This window comes from Schistocerca americana, chromosome 3 (assembly GCF_021461395.2).
Source record: "Schistocerca americana isolate TAMUIC-IGC-003095 chromosome 3, iqSchAmer2.1, whole genome shotgun sequence".
NCBI classification, from domain to species: Eukaryota; Metazoa; Arthropoda; class Insecta; order Orthoptera; family Acrididae; genus Schistocerca; species Schistocerca americana.
Window position 1 is genome coordinate 346399067 of NC_060121.1, and position 21953 is coordinate 346421019.

At 36.5% G+C, this 21953-nt stretch overlaps 1 protein-coding gene across 1 annotated transcript in view; it reads left to right on the plus strand.

Annotated features, from left to right (window-relative positions):
- LOC124607403 (integrin alpha-PS2-like) overlaps nt 1-21953 on the plus strand; it is a 431869-nt gene that overhangs the window by 354752 nt on the left and 55164 nt on the right. Inside the window, exons 5-10 of the mRNA XM_047139727.1 lie at nt 1932-1993; nt 5315-5363; nt 9957-10132; nt 15662-15871; nt 16173-16275; nt 21254-21488. Of these exons, the coding sequence (XP_046995683.1) occupies nt 1932-1993; nt 5315-5363; nt 9957-10132; nt 15662-15871; nt 16173-16275; nt 21254-21488 (835 nt within the window). The remainder of the gene's footprint in view (nt 1-1931; nt 1994-5314; nt 5364-9956; nt 10133-15661; nt 15872-16172; nt 16276-21253; nt 21489-21953) is intronic.

Sequence of the window (21953 nt, forward strand, 5' to 3'; positions counted from 1 at the left end):
CTATTGTTTCAAATATATACAGGCATGGAAGGTTCAGTATCTTTAGAGTAGGAAAAAGGGAGTGACATGAACCTTGTCTCTTTATGTTCCAGATGATTCTGATAGCTCGTTTCTAAGTTTTGAAAACAAATTGACTACATGGTGCATTCTCCCAAAATATTATTCCATATTGGCTTGCTGACTGGAAATGTGCATGATATGCCTGTATTACTATTTCTCTATTACATCTTGTGCTTAGTATCTGTAGCATGTAACAGATTGATGATAGCTTGGTTGTAAGAGCTTTAATGTGTGTATTCCACTTGAGATCACTCTGCAGATATATTCCTAGGAACTTAACATCATCAATTAGTTTTACAATTTTGTTGTTTATATTCAATGCATGTTCCTTTTGTTGTTTATAGTGTTTATACTGTGACCAGTGAGTTAAGGAGACTGAAAAGCAATGTAGAAAGCACTTGTTATGTTCATGATTGTCCAGTCTGAAGGTTTCATGTGATTGCCTGAAGCCTAAGCTGATCAGTCCATGATTGTTCAGCTACAAAAAATCATTCAAGAGGTCCTTCTTCGTTTTGCCTTGATATGGTTTGTGTTCTTTGACAATTAAGATAGTACTCATGTCCAAATGTAATCGAGCAGACCATAAATAGTAGGCATCTAGTAGCCTATATTGGGAAGCAGCAGCTTTTTGTATGTAATATCTGCTGATATTATTACCTATGCAAGTTAATAATGAAAATTGTTAATATCAAACAATGGAAAACTCAGGATGGAATGTAACAATATTATTCACTCCCTATTGAGATACAGCTTCATATTCTGGGGAAATTCTCCTCATAGCATAACAACATTCCGGAAACAAAAAAAGGTTGTGAGGATAATGAAAAATGCTAACAGTTGAAAATCATACAAACTATTCTTTAAAGAACTGGGGATTCTATCCCTACCATGTATCTATATACTTGAAGTTGTCATGTACCTACAAAAAAGCATGCTAAAAATGTAAATGTATTTATTCAAAATAAATCTGTACATGAACACCATACAAGGGCAAATAGTGACATACACAGACATCATTGTTATACCACACTGTGCAAGAAAGGTGTATATCACTCAGGTTCACATTTGTTGAATAAGCTGCCAAGTAACTTAAAGGCCATAAACAAAATCCATAGTTTTAAAAAATCTGTAACTTCATATCTCCTGGAAAACTGTTTTTACTCAGTAACACAGTATCTTGAAATGTAAGTTAATTTCTGTTGTAACAATATACAAATGTAATGTAACAATATAGCAATATAACAATGTAACAATTTATAAATGTAATGTATACAATCAATGTAACAGTATATTAATGTAATGTCATTTTGTCCAACATCTAGGATATAGTATATGTACCTCAAAGATTCAGGACGTAAATAAATAAATGAAAAGGAAATTTGCTACTCACCATAAACTGGAGACGCTGAGCCGCAGATAGACATAACAAAATGATGCTGACAATTAAAGCTTTCAGCCATTAAGTCCTTCATCAACAATAGACAACACACACACACACACACACACACACACACACACACACACACACACGCACACACACACACAAATGCAAGTCGCACGTATGACTGCAGTTTCAAGTAACTGAAGCCAGTGGTGGTTTGTTGACGAAGGCCTTAATGGCTGAAAGCTTTAATTGTTCTTTTTGTTGTGTCTATCTGTGACTCAGAATCTCTGCTATCTGGTGAGTAGCAACTTTCCTTTTCATAAAATTGTTAATACAGCTTACATAATTAATTTCTTATAGGTATTTCTCTCTATTGATATACGCCTCTACTACTTTTTCTTTCTGGATTCCTAACTGTCCTCCTTCATAGTAAGTTCTGTAGAATGTGATGTATATGAGTGAATGGTAAATGAGGTAACTGTTGCAGGTGCCACTGGCCACCACCAACTGGGCTCCTGTCAAGCTGGATTCAGCGCCTGCCTCTCCAAGGTATTATGACTCGCCACTTCCTGTCATTGTTTAATGTGGTTGTACTGATGCAGCTCTAAGTCAAATTGGAAACACATGTTTTTCCCATGGATACATAGTAAATAGATTGTTAAGGAAGTGGAACATGCCATTAAAGAAATACATATTCACAAAAAAGAGAGAAGCTAATGTTCCTTTCACAGATCGTAAGTGGAATGGCCTTCAGTGACCTGGAATAAGTAAAAAACTTATATAATATTTAAAAGTTAATACCAGATTTGTTACAAGCATTTATATGTGCTTATATTGAATTCTGAGACCATTGTAGCCATCTGTCATCAAGCTGAAATCAGTTACAGTCCAAATTACTCGTTCATCAGTAATTTAGTTGATGAATATGATTATCTTTGTAAGATGGTAACTAAGCGCTTACGGTTTACAAATCAATGGTACATTCTATGTTATCATTCATCTTGCTCCAGTTTCACTAAATGATGACATTCTCATTGCCCACATAAAATATATTTACTGCTTGCACGTGATTTTCTTATTCTCCCTTTAAATGTATCCATCCTATCTTACCAATAATTGATTTACTTAACACAGCTAATCTTATATCATGGAGTCTATCCCGTTTCTTTGTCTTAGTTGAGACTGCAATCACAGTAAAAATCTATCATCATTAAAATCATTATTGTCTTCCTTTCTCAAGGTAAATTTATATCTTCACCATTTCAAAGTTTAAAACACTAAAACATTGTTATTACTGCTGATGTTTTTATTAAAATCCTTAACATTCTACTGCAAAATCCTTAACATTCTACTGTAACATTTAATATCTCATCAGACTTACTTTAATGCAAACCAAAAAAATTATGAAAAGAATTGAAGCAAATTGCAATTCAGTAATCAGTTCAGTTTTAGATTTTCCAATTTAAATTCAATATCTTGTAAAATTATAGTCTTTATTTTCAGACTATACTATATAGGGTGGTTATTCCAAGACATAACATTCCTCAAAACTAGAAAATCATCTTCAGTAAGTATATGTCAAAAAACAGAAACATTGAGATATTACTCATTGTTTCCTATTCAGTCATTCACTGTGTTCCATAGGTCACATCAAGATGAGAATAATCGTCAGGAATTTGGAACCAGTCAAGATATAGATTAACAAAAGCCAAGGAAATCATAGAAACTTAGTCTGTATATTGTACCGACAATAAGCTTTCACCATACTGCTTAATACTATAAATTTAATCTCGTAAACTAGACAGAAAGCTGCCTATTTGAGAAAAAGCTGGTGCCTCCTCAATTTCATTATATAGCTGTTGCTCATCTGTTAGTAGTTTAATATTTACTTGATAGCAATGGTATTTTGCGATGAAAATATTTACCTATATCTGCAAATAATGATTTCTGTTTATAGTACATTACTACTTGTCATGCAAGCCCACAGTAATACTGCTACTTGCTATGTTGCTTTTGAATCCCCAAATCTAAATATTCCAATAATTTGTAGAAAGAGTGGCTAATGAAGAATGTTTCTAATTTTCTTTTGAATAGGTTCAGTTTCCAAACTGCTGGGAGCTTATGGAATACATATAACTCCATTCTGCACCCTGATAAGGAGGCAAAGTGTACATGAAAAAACAATGTTTTTTGTCTTATATTGTGGCTGTGTGAACCATAGTTTGACTGAAAATGATTTGTGTTATCAGCAACAAAAACAGTTAAGGAGCAAATGTTTAGGGAAGTGAGTGCAAAAATTGCAAGCTCCTTAAAAAGCTTTATGCATGATAAATGGTTACGGTATCTTATTGCTCACTTTTCCTGAATGAATGCTTAACTGGTATTTATTTTATGCTTAATGCCCCAGAAGATAATTCCAAGTGGTTACAAAATTCAAAATAAGTCAACATCCCTATTTTAATGTCAACGTGATGAGAGATGCTTTATCTACATGTTTATCATTGTGCTAATTCCATTTTAACTTGTTATCCAACTAAACTCCTCGGAATTTTATGCAGTGTGTTTCATTTAGTGCATGAATGATAATGTCTACCTCTGGTTCTAGCAGGTCATTGTTGCTGATTTGAAACTATGTAATATAAGTCTTTGTGAGAGTAAGACTGTTAGCTGTGAACCACTAGACCACTTGTAGGTATTTTCAGCTATCATCTGAGAAATGTCTGCTAAGATTAAGTTGGAACTATTGTTTAGTATACTCGAGTTATCAGCAAACACTACAGCTTTTGCACTGCCCCATTAGTCACTGGAAGATCATTTATCTACGCTAGAAACAAGAATGGGCTCAGTACTGATCCTTAAGGCACTTCAGATGTTTGTTGCCCTATTCTGAGGTTAGTTTCTTCATGCCTGTGACACAGTCTGCTAATAAGATCCTCTGTTTCTATTATGAAGGTAAAGCTCCATCCCTGCAAGAAAGATGTCATTAACGCAGTAACACTTTAGTTTACCAAACAGAATTTTGTAATACACACAATCAAAGGCTTCAGCAATGTCGCACATTATACCAACAGGGTAATTTTTTCTTGTTCAGCTGAGTTGCACTTTTTTGTGAGGTCTCACTCTAGAGAAAACCTTGCAAAAGCCAAACTGAGAATCAGTTAACAAGTTCTGCTCAGTTAAATGAGTAGCTATTCTGTCATAAGCCACTTTTTCAAACAATTTCGAAAAGATTGGAAAGAATGATATAGGTCTACAATTAGGGGTTGTTTGCTCTTCACCAATTTTGTGGTTGAGTGTTACAACAGTGTTTTTAAGCCTTCTGAGTGAGTCATTGATTCATTAGACAGATAGGTTAAGAGTAATTGTCCAAGATCTACTCTAATTCCTTGTCCTTGTTGTATCTAAACCAAGGGTGCCGATACCCCAAGGGCAAGGAGGATCCATGGCACCCCCTATCTCTCAGGGAAGGGGAAAAGTATAGTGTGATCAGATGTTTTTCTATCAAGAAAATGACTTCAAACTCGGTATTGGACAATTTTTAGCAGGATCAAAACTGAAACTTTTTTATGGCTACTTGCAAGTCACCTTTCACCTTCCAAAATATTGAAAGTACTTCATACTCTCTACCCCTGAATTGCATGGAAAGCTTTGATGAAAGTTTATCCAAGCATGAAAATGGCAGTATCATCATTATGATGTTTTTATACTGAAAATATCATGCTGTCAATTATAATCTTAAGGATTTGGAAACATTAATATAATAGATTTCATTCACAAAAAGACAAGTTAGTAATCCTAATTGACCTCATTTATAAATATATTTTGTGCTAGATATCTTTAAATTAGTACTGTAGTTTTCAACATTTACAGGAAGGAGACCGCTTGTTCATGGGAGCACCAGGAAGCTGGTACTGGCAAGGTGAGTTTTAAAATTCATTGCTCACTGCATACCTCACACAAGATAAGGAGAGACTTGAGTACTCCTATGACTCATAAGATTTATTCAGCCTCTTTTTTCCTTTTTTAACTAGTGAGTAATGCGGAATACTCACTCATCACCTTGTAGACTAATCATCACATATGCTCATAAGTGCACTGAGCAATAATCTGCAAATAGTGTACATAGCTCTGTATTTATAGAATTATACTAAAGAGAGTGTAGTGAAAATGGATAACATTCTGAACATAGCAATAAACTGGCTTTAACACTCATCATTTCTATCCAAATAAAAGTACTGAAACAGTAATTAGCATGATAAAACACTCATACTGACACATTTAACTTCATCATAGAGTGGAACAAAAATTAAATGAGCTTAGGACTATTTGGGCAATGGTTTTGCCACAGTGGCTACACCGGTTCCCGTGAGATCACCGAAGTTAAGTGCTGTCGGGCGTGGTTGGCACTTGGATGGGTGATCATCCAGGCCGCCATGCGCTGTTGCCATTTTTCGGAGTGCACTCAGCCTCGTGATGCCAATTGACAATCTACTCGACGAATAGTAGCGGCTTCGGTCAAGAATACCATCATAATGACCAGGAGAGCGGTGTGCTGACCCCACATTCCTTCTATCCACATCCTCCACTGACACGGCGGTTGGATGGTCCCAGTAGGCCACGCATGGCCTGAAGGACGGAGTGCTCTTTTTTTTGTTTTTGTTTTTGTTTTTGTTTTTTAGTACTATTTGGTGTATTATGTACATCATGACTGATTTAATCTGTGGTTTATTTAACTATTTTGACATAGTATAATACATAACTGTAATACAATAATGAGTTCAGAGGTAATATCATGTTTTCTTAATGAACATTGTTAAACAAAGCAATATCTATGACTAGTATTGAAAGTAAAAGTCAAAGCAGGTCCCATACTCATCACGTGAGCACTGAAAATAATGCAGCAATCCCAGAATTCATTCCGGCCCTGGTCCTATGGGAGATGATTTGATATTAAGCTTGCATTTTTAATACTGAATGAAAGGAAAGGAGGTGGCGAAACGCTCTTGAAAAATACCATGTGTACTGATATTCAACAGACAAATCACCATCCCATGGCACCATACTCTTCCACGAAAAACTGTGGAGGTGTTTGGGCTTTAACACAGAACACCAGCTTTAAAACATTAGTTCCTCTCCTCTCACCAGTCGAGTACCACTGGTGAGAGGAGAGGAGAGGAATGGAGCGGAACATATCTTCAGTCACCAGGATTACACTTGACTACTTACTGAATGTAACAGCACTGCCATGTTTAATAAATATATTTATGGAGGTGGATGTCATAACTAGGCAATGAGGAGGGCTATGCGAGAGGCGTTCAATGAATTCGGAAGTAAAGTTCTATGTACTGACTTGGCAGAAAATCCTAAGAAATTTTGGTCTTATGTTAAAGCAGTAGGTGGATCAAAACAAAATGTCCAGACACTCTGTGACCAAAATGGTACAGAAACAGAGGATGACAGACTAAAGGCCAAAATACTAAATGTCTTTTTCCAAAGCTATTTCACAGAGGAAGACTGCACTGTACTTCGTTCTCTAGATTATCACACAGATGACAAAATGGTAGATATTGAAATAGATGACAGAGGGATAGAAAAACATTTAAAATTGCTCAAAAGAGGAAAGGCCACTGGACCTGATGGGATACCAGTTCGATTTTACACAGAGTATGTGAAGGAACTTGCCCCCCTTCTTGCAGCGGTGTACCGTAGGTCTCTAGGAGAGTGTAGCATTCCAAGGGTTTGCAAAAGGGCACAGGTCATCCCCGTTTTCAAGAAGGGACATTGAACCGATGTGCAGAACTATAGACCTATATCTCTAACGTCGATCAGTTGTAGAATTTTGGAACACATATTATGTTCGAGTATAGTGACTATTCTGGAGACTAGAAATCTACTCTGTAGGAATCAGCATGGGTTTCGAAAAAGACGATTGTGTGAAACCCAGCTCGTGCTACTCGTCCACGAGACTCATAGGGCCATAGACATGGGTCCTAGGTAGATGCTGTGTTTTTTGACTTCCGCAAGGCATTCGATACAGTTCCCCACAGTTGTTTAATGAACAAAGTAAGAGCATATGGAATATCAGACCAATTGTGTGATTGGATTGAAGAGTCCCTAGGGAACGGAACGCAGCATGTCATTCTCAATGGAGAGAAGTCTTCCAAAGTATGAGTGATTTCAGGTGTGCCGCAGGGGAGTGTCATAGGACCATTACTATTCACAATATACATAAATGACCTTGTGGATAACATTGGAAGTTCACTGAGGCTTTTTTCGGATGATGCTATAGTATATCAAGAGGTTGTAACAATGGAAAATTGTATTGAAATGCAGGAGGATCTACAACGAATTGATGCATGGTGCAGGGAATGGCAATTGAATCTCAGTGTAGACAAATGTAATGTGCTGCGAATATAAAGAAAGAAAGCTCCTTTATCATGTAGCTACAATTATCTGAAGTAAAATGGAATAATCATATAAAGTTGATCATCGGTAAAGCAGATGCCAGACTGAGATTCATTGGAAGAATCCTAAGGAAATACAATCTGAAAACAAAGGAAGTAGGTTAAAGTACACCTGTTCGCCCACTGCTTGAATATTGCTCACCAGTGTGGGATCCATAGCAAATAGGGTTGATAGAAGAGATAGAGAAGATCCAATGGAGAGCAGCACTTCGTTACAGGATCGTTTGGTAATCGCGAGAGTGTTGCGGAGATGACAGATAAACTCCAGTGGAAGACTCTGCAGGAGAGACACTCAGTAGCTCGGTACGTGCTTTTGTTGAAGTTTCGAGAACATACCTTCACATACCTTCACCGAGGAGTCAAGCAGTATATTGCTCCCTCCTACGTATATCTTGCGAAAAGACAATGAGGATAAAATCAGAGAGATTAGAGCCCACACAGAGGCATACCAATAATCTTTCTTTCCACGAACAATACAAGACTAGAATAGAAGGGAGAACCGGTAGAGGTACTCAAAGTACCTTCTGCCACACGCCGTCGGGTGGCTTGCAGAGTAGACTACATTCAGGGAACTTCTTGCTGATTACATTTTTAGCTACACTGTGGCTTAATATTAAATTACTTTTGTCCCTTTCACTATAGACTGAAACATTGTAAATATGATGACACAATTACTGATTGATAACAGCTATGTCCAGTTTTATGTATGAATTTCAAGTTAAACTGCATGATACATTCAAAGCCAAACATTATCCCATTCCATATATCCACAGAGAACAAGTAAAGAAAGAATTGCAAGCTATGAAACTAAAACAGTTTTTATCATTTGTTAATTTGTCCTGGATGCTCATTCAGCATGGCTGATTTCATCTCTGTCTTAGACTAACTATTTACATGTAAATGAACCTTACTTGGCAAACAATAAACAAAAATATGGAAAGACAATTTCTCAGTTTTAGTGCATAGTACATAAAAACAACTAACAGGGCATAGATGTTGCTGGTTACAGCTCTCCTTCTATAGTAAGTACACACACACACACACACACACACACACACACACACACACACACACACGTAACCACACTGATAGACACATCTAACCATGGATCATAGATGGGGCATGAGTTAAGTGTTGCCATGTGGGTGCTGGTGCGTGCACTTGGGCATCTGTTTGGCTGTGTTTGTGTATGTGTATGTACATTATAAAAAGAATGACAATGCAACAGCTAATAACATCTCTGTGTTGTGAAGTGTGTCAATGTACCATATGTAAATCAATTAAAAGTGAGTGGTTAGTTTCCTCATTTCTGTTTGCTGTTCCTACCCTTGAGTTCCTTTAGATCTGTATTTTCACTTCATAAATTTCTTTAAGATGTGTGGTGAGGAACTATTCCAGTAAATATTGTTTGGTTATCTTTGAAAAAAAAGAAGTTGTAAGAAGAATTAATGTAAAGATTCTGTGACAGTGAAAAGCAGTGTTACTCTCTAAATTTGTCTTATATTTGGGGTGTAGGGACCTGTAAGCTATTAGTTCATGTCTAAATAAACTGGACAGATTCCATTTTTTTTTTTTTTTGTACTAAAGAAGCAACTATATTTCAATGCCAACAGTCACATTCTCCATGACCCATTCACTAAACATAACAAGTGGGAAGTCCTGTGATATCCAATTCAAGATGAAGGATAAGTTTTGCACAGTGTGAAACTTTTTGATACACTGTTTTTGTCCTGAAAATTATAGGTTTTCATCAAATCACAGAGAGGTCCTTGAGCCTTCTCAACTTCATCTCGATACTTACCTCACTTTCAACATTATTCTAGTGTTGGTTTATTAATTTCTTATTTTTATACTAGTCTTTCTGTTTTAGAAAGTATTTCTTTGCTGGATAGTGTATTATTACAGCTGAGCATGTGTTATAGTAGTGTCCTTATGTAGAAGCTAAATTTTTTATGTTTAATTGGATGAGACAGAAAGATGGAAGAATGTTTCCTAACAAAGGTAGTATATGGTACAGAGCATATATTACAGGAACCATTCTCTTTTAGGACAGGTGTATTCACAGAGTTTGCATGACAAACCTGACATTTCTAAAACAACTGAAGGACCAGTGATATTGGACAACTCATACCTTGGATACTCAATGGCAGCTGGGGACTTCACTGGAGATGGCAGCAGTGGTACTGCTGTTGGTATGCCTCGAGGTGGTAGACTCTTTGGCAAGGTACTTAACAACTGTGCTTGGAAGATTTCAGTATTGTCTCATATAATAGATTCCAATCTGGCTTGATTCCATGTTTTTATTTATTGCCATATTCCATTGAATCTTTTCTTCATATCCTTTTATCTCATTTTTATTTTTGTTGCCATTGTTATTTGGGAATATATGAGCTGATTTTATTTCAATTGTTTGTGAATCTCTGATTGCAATGTGTTCAATCTATGTTACATGTTCTTATTTAACTGTCTCCTACTGATGTGCCTTGTGATGCAGCATTATGAAATAAATGTGTCAATTTCTCTCTTTCTCTCTCTCTCTCTCTCTCTCCCTCTCCCTCTCTCTCTCTCGCTCTCTCTCTCCCTCTCCCTCTCCCTCTCTCTCTCTCTCTCTCTCTCTCTCTCTCTCTCTCTCTCTCTCTCACACACACACACACACACACACACACACACACACACACACACACACACACACACACACACACAATTGAATTTTTAAATGATTAAACACACAGCTCTTTTTTCCAACTGCTATGAGCCTTACAAAAATACTTACAAATACGTGGAGTAGCAGACATGGCAAGTCCATGGTTTTTATCTTATTGGAATGACAGGAAGCAAAGTATGTAAGTTCCATGTCACTGGATATACACCACAGTGGTTAGACCTAGGATTTCCTATGGGGCTGTAGTGTGGTGGAAGGAGGTAGAAAAGCGGGTTGCTGCTAAAGAGCTTGCTAAGGTGCAGAGATTGGCCTGCTTAGCCGTAACAGGTGGAATTAGCAGCACACCAACCGCTGGAATGGAAGCCATGCTGGATATGCCTCCACTTCACCTTTGGGTTAAGATGGAGGCAGCAGCTGGGGCACACAGACTTAAAACTGGCCAAAAGTGGGTCTCATTCGGATATTCAGAATCACGCACTAACATAGTGAGTGAGGTAAATATAGGTATGGCCGGGGAAATGCCTGCCAACTATATAATAATTCCTAACTGCTTCAACAAGCCTTACAACATAATAATTGGAAGTAGGGAGCAGTGAGAGAAAACAGTTTGACACTGTATGGGGGACATCGTCTGGTTCACCGATGATCGATAACAGACCAAGGCATTGGGGCAGGGTTGTACAGGGTTAGCCAAGACTGGAGAGTATATCTCTAGGGAAACTGGCCTCTGTATTCCAAGCTGAAATTACTGCAATCATGGCACGTGTGGAGGAGAATATGCATAGGTGCTACAATGGCCATAGCATCTTCATCTATTCAGACAGCCAGGCAGCCCTGAAATTATTGGCAGCTCCTGCAACAAGATCTAAGGTTGTTGCAGATTGCCACAGGGCTCTGGTGGAGCTAGGGGGAAGCAATAGCGTGAACCTAGTGTGGGTCCCCGGCCCCTCAGGGATCTGTGGCAATGAATAAGCTGATAGATTGGCTAGGATGGGGGCAATAACTCCATTGATTGTACCGGAGTCTGTCCTGACAATCACCAAGGCTACGATCAAATTAGAACTATGGAACTGGCTTAGGAAACAGCTCGTAGGATATTGGACCAAGGTCCATAGACAAAAACATGCTAAGGTAATGATGCCCAAGCCATGTTTTAAAAGAAGCTCTGTCATCCTGGGATTGAACAGGAAAGAGATTACACTCATGACTGGACTGATGACTGGCAATGGGAACTTCAAAAAACACCTACACACAATGGGTATAACAGAAGGGGACCCTAAATGTAGGATCTGTGATGAGGGTGAAGAAAGTGCATCACACCTAATCTTCAAATGCATGGCATTGGAGAGAAAAAGATACAGAATCTTCAGGACAACTAGACCTGAAGAAATTGTGTCTAACAAAAAAAAACTGGTAGAGGGACTCCTTGCACTATTTAAGGGCACTGGTTGTCTTTGCTAGATATACAGGGAGCTATACCGCACAATAAACCTAGTTTTGGTGCGGACAGTGGTGGGTCACACCTAAGCTGTTTTAGCTCTCCTGTTAAAATCAATCAATGAATCAATCAAGTTCCATGTCAAACAAAAACAACAGGCTCACAGAATTAGAAACAATCAGACAGAGTGTACCACAAGGTGCTACTGTCTTGTATTTATACATGTTTATAGAGGCCTGCAAGTCATTACACCAAGTTGAAATTTTGCCTACTTCCTTGTAGAGATACCTACACAGTGACTGTGGGTGAATACCACATATTATTATTACAGCTTGTTTTTGTGCAATCAATACTTTCTTTCTAAGTGATGTGTTACCCCAGAAAATAATTCCATAAGACTTATTGAAAGTAAAGATGCAAAATATGTCATGAGATTGAGTGATTTGTTTCCAAGATTAGCAGTTACCCCACTATGAAGAGCAAAAGTAGCTGAACTTAATTGTTTGAGAAGCTCGGAACTATACTTCTTCTTTTTTTATCTATACATACCTTATCTATATCTAGTTTTTTTATCTATTATCTAAATATATTTTTATCTATACTTACAACAAAAAAATTTGGAGCATTGTATCCTCTTTGCTGACTCCTGTTCATATGCTTCATCAATTGTTGGTGTGAATTTATTTGCTGTACAGAACTTTAGGGAGAATCCATTTTCTGGGAGTCACTATATAATTCTTTGGAAAATATCATTTATCATATATGCTGTTGCTTTCTCTCTAATTAGATTTATCACAACACAAGTATCATCTGCAGAAAGCATCAGTTCTGCTTGTTGAATGTAAAGTGGCAGGTCATTCACATTTTTTTATGTGAACCAACAAATTCAGTGTGGCTAACACTGGCATGGTGACAAAGAAATGCATAAGGGTTGCATTCATCATTTTACCCTTGTAACTCAAATTTGCGTACCTTGAAAATCTCCAGGGGGGCAAAATTAGCTAATAGCAAAAAATTGTGAAATAAAGGATTTATTTCAAAATTAAAAACACTTAATTTCAGCTGTTTCTGCTCTTCATATAATTGCTAATCTATTCACGACAATGAAATTTGCAGTGGCTGTGGATCCATGTATACAGATATTTGATTCTTCTACCATGGTTTTTTTACATGGTTGTTTAATGTTCTTTTTGAGTGGCTTATGTGCAAAACTATTTTCAAGTAATTATATGATGTTATCATGGAATAGATATAATTTTGTGTCAGCATTTAATCTGTAATAAACTTCACCCCAGATCATCTCTAGTAAACTACTTTTAAAACATTTGTTTTGGAGTCATTAATTATTTTAAATGAGTTCCACTGAGGAGTATCAATACCATAAGACACTATCTTATTTATCATTACTAACTGTGTCTCATGAGCAGCAGAGCATTTGTTGCTAGGTATACAGTTTTTCCTTGCTTTGAGCATCATCAATCAAAGAAACTATTATCTGTTAGGGTCCAACTGTCTTTATCCACCAGTGTCGGAAATGTAGCCAGTAGATCAGATTTTAGGATCCAAATAAGATTTCCAAATTGCTTTCCCTATCAGAATCCTTTAAAAAATCATTGAAATCACTACAGGCCATAATCTGCTTGCCGCTGTTGAACAGATAGCATTGTAAGTAATCCAAATTCCTCATATAAGTAGTTCAAAATATCTTGGTGGGGACTTATAAACAGTTGTAATTAAAAGAACTATTTTTCAGTATTAATTCATAAGCATGCACTTCTATGTGGTGATAACTACAAAATCCACTTATCTAAGTTTTTGAATTTGTGTTATGTCTTATATGTGTAAAAAATTCTCCTTTTCTCATGAGTAAGACGCTAGAGTGTAAGTTGTTCTGCATTATTACTCAGTCCTCTAATATTCCAATGAAATAAGCTAACTTTACTTTTCTGTTCATTCTTAAGCATTTTGTGAGCTGTTCTGTCATTTTAACTTCTTTCATAACAGGGTGCTTGAACCATGATTCTAACATAAAAAAGGCACCTCTCTGACACCAGCAATCACAGAGATCTTGCCTTATGTGATGGTGGCCCTCTGTACATTTTCTCCAAGAAGCTCAGCTAACTTATTTTTTCCTCTCTTACTCAGATGTAGGCTGTGTCTAGTACATCCCCCATATGCTAATTGTATCAGCACTGCACTCAGTCAGCAGCAGCCTGCTCAACTCAGTATTTACATGGCTCATAGTGATGTAAAATCAGGGCTGATCACGGTGCTGTAGGACCTACACAAAACACACAATCATGTGTGTAGTTGCTACTCCTATTTCAACCAGGTCATTAATTTCTGTCTTTAGCCAGGCTTCCTGCTCCATCTACTACGATAACCTGACCCTCTTGTCAAAAAGATAACAAAAACTAGAACCATGATTCTAACATAAAAAAGGTACCTCTCTGACACCAGCAATCACAGAGATCTTGCCTTATGTGATTGTTTCCATGTTATAAAAATTAAAAGAGGATGCCATCATCAAATGAAAATTAAGAATGTTTTGGAACAATATTGTGAAAATGAAACACACACACACACACACACACACACACACACACACACACACACACACACACACACACACACACACACGACTGCAGTCCCAGGCAACTGAGGCCTCAGTGTGTGCGCGTGTGATTGCTGTCCAATTCTGATGAAGGCCTTACTCACTGAAAGCTATTATTTGTGACTGTCTTTTTGTTGTGCCTATCTGTGACTCAGCATCTCTGCTACATGGCGAGTAGCAACTTTCCTTTTCACAATATTGTTACAATCAATCCTGGATTTTCAATTGTTTGAATGTTTTGGAATTTTGATTTAAGACCCAATTTAAATATTTAATACTTGGATTATAAACTGACACAACAAGTTTAACATCATTTAAAGTTTTAGTGTGTACTCCATCCTCTAGACTTTGTAATGAACAATAAATTGTTGAAAGGTGATTACTTTTTATAGCTATGCAGCTTTTATTAGATTTTGTGCCAGTGCTGTAATAGTTTAGAAGGCTTTTCAGTTTTTTATATAAGTTGTGATCATTACCAAAGTAAACTGAGTTTTATCTACAGTTAAATTACTCCTCAACCTATTATTTTTTAGATATTTGCATGTTGCAAACGTGGTTCTAATTACATTTCATTAGCAACATTCTTTTCTTTATTAATCATGAGAAAATAAACTGAACATTATAAAATTACACAAGTACTGATCTCAAAGGCAGTATTATGATGTTTATTTTCTTAATCTATGGGTTTCATATTCCAACAATTGAGTGTGCAAATGTTTAGTGCAGAACCTGATCCACAGCAAAGAGTAATTACTATCTGATACATGGTCCAGTTCAATATTGAAGTATACAATATACTGTCTACAATTTTATACTCTGTATCTATAATGACAATTTAGTCTTCACTAATAAACTAACATCCATGTAATGCAGATCTGCATTTCAATATAATATCATCTTTCATTGTAACATTTACGTACGTGTTTCAGATCCAGACTTATTAATGTTGTGAATCTACAGAACACACAATCAGTGTCAATACATAAAAATAAATAGACATAACATTAAGAATAGCTGCATAAACCTCCTTTGATTACAGGTCATTCTGTATACAGAAACTCTGGATGTTGTTCGTGAATTTACTGGAGAGCAATTGGGTGCTTATTTTGGATATGCAATTTGCATTGCTGATATGAATGGAGACAACACTGATGATATTGTGATTGGAGCACCACTTTACACTCTTCCTAACAATGAAGGAAAATATGAAACAGGACGCATATACGTTATTTACCAAGAAGCAGGAATGGTAGTGTGAACTTTCTTTTTCATCTTGTGTAAAACTGGTAAACTGATTCCTTTGCAGTTATTTTGGTAATTTTTCAATCCCTGTAATAAGTGTTTCATAAATCATCACTTGGTTAATTGAACCTCCCACAGTATTTTAAAGTTCTTACTTGATTTCAAAGTTGTTTCTTTTTCAAACAGTATTTTACACTGAAACTTGTTGTCTCAGTACACATAAATAAGTTTTTAGGTAAAGATTTTTTTACTTATTTGGTTACAATATCTTTATTATTCATAATCTGTGTTGATATATAATGTTGCAGAACAGATTTACCAAAAACCATTGGCGTGATGGTGTGAATTCCAAGTCAAGATTTGGTTTGTCTCTAGCATCAATTGGAGACATTAATAAAGATGGATATGGAGGTTTGTGCCACTTACAGACAATATTTCAGTCTTATAATTTATTCCATCCATACACGAAAATAGTAAATAAGAGAAACCAAACTCTGTGGTACCAATAGATGACTTTAATTGATTTAAATAGATAAACAAGAGAACCAAAAATCACATAACCAGTAAAGTAGTGGCAATATATGTCATTCTTGAATCAAGAGGTTCATTTAATGAAAAGTGAGAATTTTTTTTCCAAAAAAGGAGTAATCGGGGACTCATGTACATTATATTGTTTGAGAAACATTTGTACTATCTTTCCTATCCTTCTAAATAGCATACATCAAAACTTTTACTTAATGGTCTGATATTTACAGCAAACTGTTGAACTTTTTAGGAACATGTAATAGTAATTGCATTATCTAAAAATAAAGTGACATATTTTTTAAAACAGAAAACTCTTTATATTCATTTAAAGGTTAGTTAGTGGCAAGCTTAGCAGCTTATAATGAACTAGGATTTATAAGGAAGAGTCACATAGCATGTCTGTAAACTAGGATAAAAGACAGACTACTTCTTTTATTAAATACTGACTTGTTAAAAATTACAATCATTCTAATACTATTATTGCAAAATAAATCAGTCATAAAAAACATCTGCTTAATCCCTGAATGAAAAACAAAGATAATGAATTATGTTTGAACTAAACCTAAAGCATATTACTGTTGTTTTATTGGAAAATGTCACATTTAGCTGATGATATGTCAAGCAATTTGAATCAGTTGAATGACACAAATAATAAATTGTATCAGTATTTCACACAACAAAAATTTAAAAATTATTCTTTTCATAAAAGTAAGAAGAGAAAAGTGTAGGGAAAAGTATCAATTTTCTATGTATATAGAAAGATATAGAAGGTTTATACATAATATGTGAATAAAAACTATATAATCCTATGCCAAAACAAAGTGAACATAGGTGTGGCTGAAAAAATGGGCAACCTGTTTCATTCATTTCAATTCTTGTTAAGGAATTTTCAACTTTTTAGTGAAGAGGACAATTTTATGTGTGTGTATTGCCTTTGCCACCCACTGTTCTTGATGCAGAGCACTGGGATCCTAGAACTGTAGTCATTTTTAGACCAACCTCCTGCACACAGGAGCGAGAGTTGTGATAGATCTTTGTAATCTTTTCTTGGATGACTTCCATCTTTTAGAACAATTTGGATGTAGTTAACCATCTTCATGTACTGTTCTTCTAGAAAGCCTTGACTAGAACTTTCCTCATCTGGCATTGCTGTATATGACTTCTTATCAAGTGAACCCTACAGACTTTGGAATTTCTGAAAAATGTGGATGACAGGACTACTTGATGGTATGCCACAACACTCAAAGTCAACAACATCAAAGTTTATCTGAATTCCATTTCAGTTCTGGTACATGTCCCTTAGATCAGTCCTGTACTAGACACTATAGTATCAGAAGATATATAGATGATATTGTCACATAGACAAAATCAGTCCATTTCCCCAATAACTAGTTCAGCCAGCTATTGATCAATACCTTTCAAGGCAACAGGTATGCCAACCAAATGTTCACAATCTGTGCCACTCACTAGAACTGAAACTCTTATCTTCCATATTTTGACACTCCCATGGGCAACTAAGGGCAACGGCTTACTATACCAGTGCAGGACCAATTGAGGAGGAATTGATTTTCTTTGTTGTTTTACTTCCATTGATTGCCCAAGCTTGGTAAACACTAGCTGGAGATATGGAAATTTTTGAAATACTCTATGTCATCAAAAGTATCCAGACACCCCCCAAAACACACATTTTTCATATTAGGTGCATTTTGCTGCCACCTACTGCCGGGTACTTCATATCAGCGACCTCAGTAGTCATTAGACATTGTGAGAGAAAAGAATGTGTTGTTACATAGAACTCACAGAATTCGAATGTGGTCAGGAGATTGGGTGTCTGTATGCAAGATTTCCACACTCCTAAACATCCCTAGGTCCACTGTTTCAAATGCGATAGTGAAGTGGAAATGTGAAGGGACACATACACCACAAAAGCGTACAGGCTGACCTCGTCTGTTGACTGACAGAGATAGGCAACAGTTGAAGAGGGTCATAATGTGCAATAGGCAGACATCTATCCAAGCCATCACACAGGATCCACTGCAAGTACTATGACAGTTAGGCAGGAGGTGAGAAAACTTGGATTTCATGGTTGAGCAGCTGCTGGGAAGCCACACATCACACTGGTAAATGCCAAACATCACCCTGCTTGGTGTAAGAAGCATAAACATTGGATGATTGAATAGCGGAAAAACATTGTGTGGAGTGACGAATCATGGTATACAATGTGGCGATCCGATGGCAGGGTGTGGGTATGGCGAATGCCCGGTGAACATCATCTGCCAGTGTGTGTAGTACCAACAGTTAAATTTGGAGGCAGTGGTGTTATTGTGTGGTCGTGTTTTTCATGGAAGGGGCATGCACCCCTTGTTGTTTTGCATGGCACTATCACAGCACCGGCCTACATTGATGTTTTAAGCACTTTCTTGCTTCCCACTGTTGAAGAGCAATTCGGGAATGGTGATTGCATCTTTCAAGAAGACTGAGCACCTGTTCATAATGCACGGCCTGTGGCAGAATGGTTACATGGCAATAACATCCTTGTAACGGACTGACCTGCACAGAGTCCTGACCTGAATGCTATAGAACACCTTTGGGATGAAACTTCTGGGCAGATTAAAACTGTGTGCCGGACCGAGACTCGAACTCGGGACCTTTGCCTTTCGCGGGCAAGTGCTCTGCACCTTTGGGATGTTTTGGAACACCAACTTCATGCCAGACCCCACAGACTGGCATCAATACCTCTCCTCAGTGCAACACTCCATGAAGAATGGGCTACCATTCCCCAAGAAACCTTTCAGCACCTGACTGAACATATGCCTGCAAGAGTGGAAGCTGTCATTGAGTCTAAGGGTGGGCCAACACCATACTGAATTCCAGCATTACCGATGGAGGGTGCCACGAGTTTTTAAGTCATTTTCAGCCAGGTGTCTGAATACTTTTGATCATCCATAAAGGAGACATGAGTGCCTGATCAGTAGGTTTTAACCTAGGATTTGAACATAACTTTTTAGTTGCTGGAGGCAAAAATTCAGCCTCTTCATCACTAGATGATAATGGAGATGAGTCTTACAGTGTAACTGTCTTACTGATTTCAGTGATAGCTTTATAATGTTTATTCATATTTGAATCTTTTTTTCCCTTCTTTTATATACATAGGTTTTTGCTTTGAAAATAAGAACTATCTGCTCTTTGTGACCTAAGAAATTCTTTATTTTCTGGTGATACGGTAGTCATATCCATCACATTTTGCTGAGAAACATCAAAAAATTCAAAGAGATTACCATTCCAAATCTGCTGTTTCACATTTGATTAATCCATGTTTCTTGATCTCTCTTTATCCAGATTTTGGCTTTCTTTGTACAGCTACTGTACAGCATCGCAGATATTCTCCCCCATCTTAACAGGGGTATTTGCTTTGTTCCACACTTCCTGTAGTTTAGTACCGGTAGATTTAGCAACATCTGAAAGTGTTTCTTTCATTCTTGTGTGATGGTAAGGAAAAAGGAACTGAAAGCATCTGGTCCATTGAAAGGAGCTGCATTCCTGAAAGCTCACCACTCGCCCTTTTCTAGCAGCTAAATCCCTCTTTTGGTTCCCATTTTGAAGTTCAGTTACCTGCAAAAGACAAAAGCCCACCAGCGCAAAGCACCTCAATTCTAGAAATCTCACTACACTGAGATAAAAGTTATCAATGTGTGCAACCCTAAATATTACCAAGTTTTCTTGAAATCTGGCAAAACTCAGAATCATATGAAAATCTACAAAATTTTTAGGGTTTAATATTGACTTCCACCTTGAGCAAAGTGAATGTTATCAGCATGTTCTGTCATCAGATTGTTGTGACAGAATTTGTTGCATCTTTTTCCTGAAAACAGTAGCTCATTAGAGAGCCTTTTACATAAAATCCTGATTTCTTACAATATTTACTTAATTTAAATAGCTATATTTTTCTTTCTCCTAAACATAAAAATAATTTCCCCCCCTGTACAATCATTTTGATCATTGGTTTTTATTTATTAAGCTAATATATATTTTCAGTGGGTTACCATGATTAGTTAAGAATATTCAAGTTGAATCGCCTGACTTGGCAAATTGTAGAACAGGACTTTTGTTCCTGGATAGCTATGACCTCTTGAAGGAAAGATCCTGGCAGTCACATAACATGATTTAAGAAGTTATCAATGAAGACAGTTAGACAGAGATTTGAACTCTGCCTTAACCACCACACCAGCTCACCCAAGCAGATAAATTACACAAGTATCATGCAGCTGTGTATCTGTAGAGACTATATTTATGGCGAAATATTTCTATAATGCCGCAATTCCTCCTATTCTGTAGAAGAATTTCTGTTAGTGTAACATGTAAAAATGCTGGTAAGAAATTACTTATTCACATCTGTATATTAAAAACCAGTCAGCTTGTAGCCATGCTTACAAATTAATTTGTTATTTGAATGTACACTGACTCATTCCTCATAATAGTGATTTAACATATAAACAATCCATAGAATATGAAACTGACTGACCGTTAGGCCATGTCAAAAAAAGTAGGGAAATGTGCTAAACGTGCTGAGCCACCACACAGAATGAAAAACAGTTTCAACGCATGGTTCCTTTTAACTCCATTTAACTTTTTTTCCCTTTATTTTCTGCTGTCTTCTAATTAACTTATTTTGAGAAACTTTGAGAACTGAAACCATAAAACCCATTGTTTCCTTTTAATTTTGTGCATTGGCCTATTTTCAGTTTTATCTGTAGATAGTTCTTCAACTGAATATTCTAGTAATAAAGTTTATTAATTTTTTCACAATAAAATTGCAAAATATCTGATAACAATATAGTGATTTATTCCCTCTGGTGATTTACAGATATTGCTGTTGGTGCTCCATATGATGGTCCCAGAGGTGGTGGAGCTGTTTATATTTATCATGGATCAAATGCTGGCATTATGAAAGAAACTTCTCAGGTGATATATGGTGAAAACATATACAATGGAATCACAACATTTGGGTTTTCTGTTACTGGTGGGGTAGACCTTGACAACAATCAGTATCCTGATATTGCTGTTGGTGCTTATGATGCTGACGTGGCTCTTTTCTTCAAGTAAGTTTTTCCCTTCTTTTATAGACTTTCCTTCTTCTGAATAAAATATTTGCCATTCTTTTTAAGAAAGAAGTCTACAAACATTGTTATGTAGACATAGAAAATGTTGATGAAAGCTATGTACTTGAATTTAGCAAAACTTTGTTTCATTTATTGCATTTGTTCTTCAGAGACTCAAAAAAGTGTTGTACTATAATTTTTATTATTTTTCAAGAAAATACAGTGAAAGCATAAGGTTCCATGCATCTGTAATTCAGGTAAATCACTAAGATCTAAAAAAGTGAAATGTTTTCAGTAAGACTCATACATATTATTTTTCCTAATATGCAGCTTACTGCATGAGCAGTTAAATTTGTTATACCATACAAATGCACTGGTAATATAGTTACCAGACCTAGTTTTTCTCTTTGTGTGCTGTTCGTTGCAACGCAACTGCTCTGTGTGAAATGTGTTTACACGATTAGG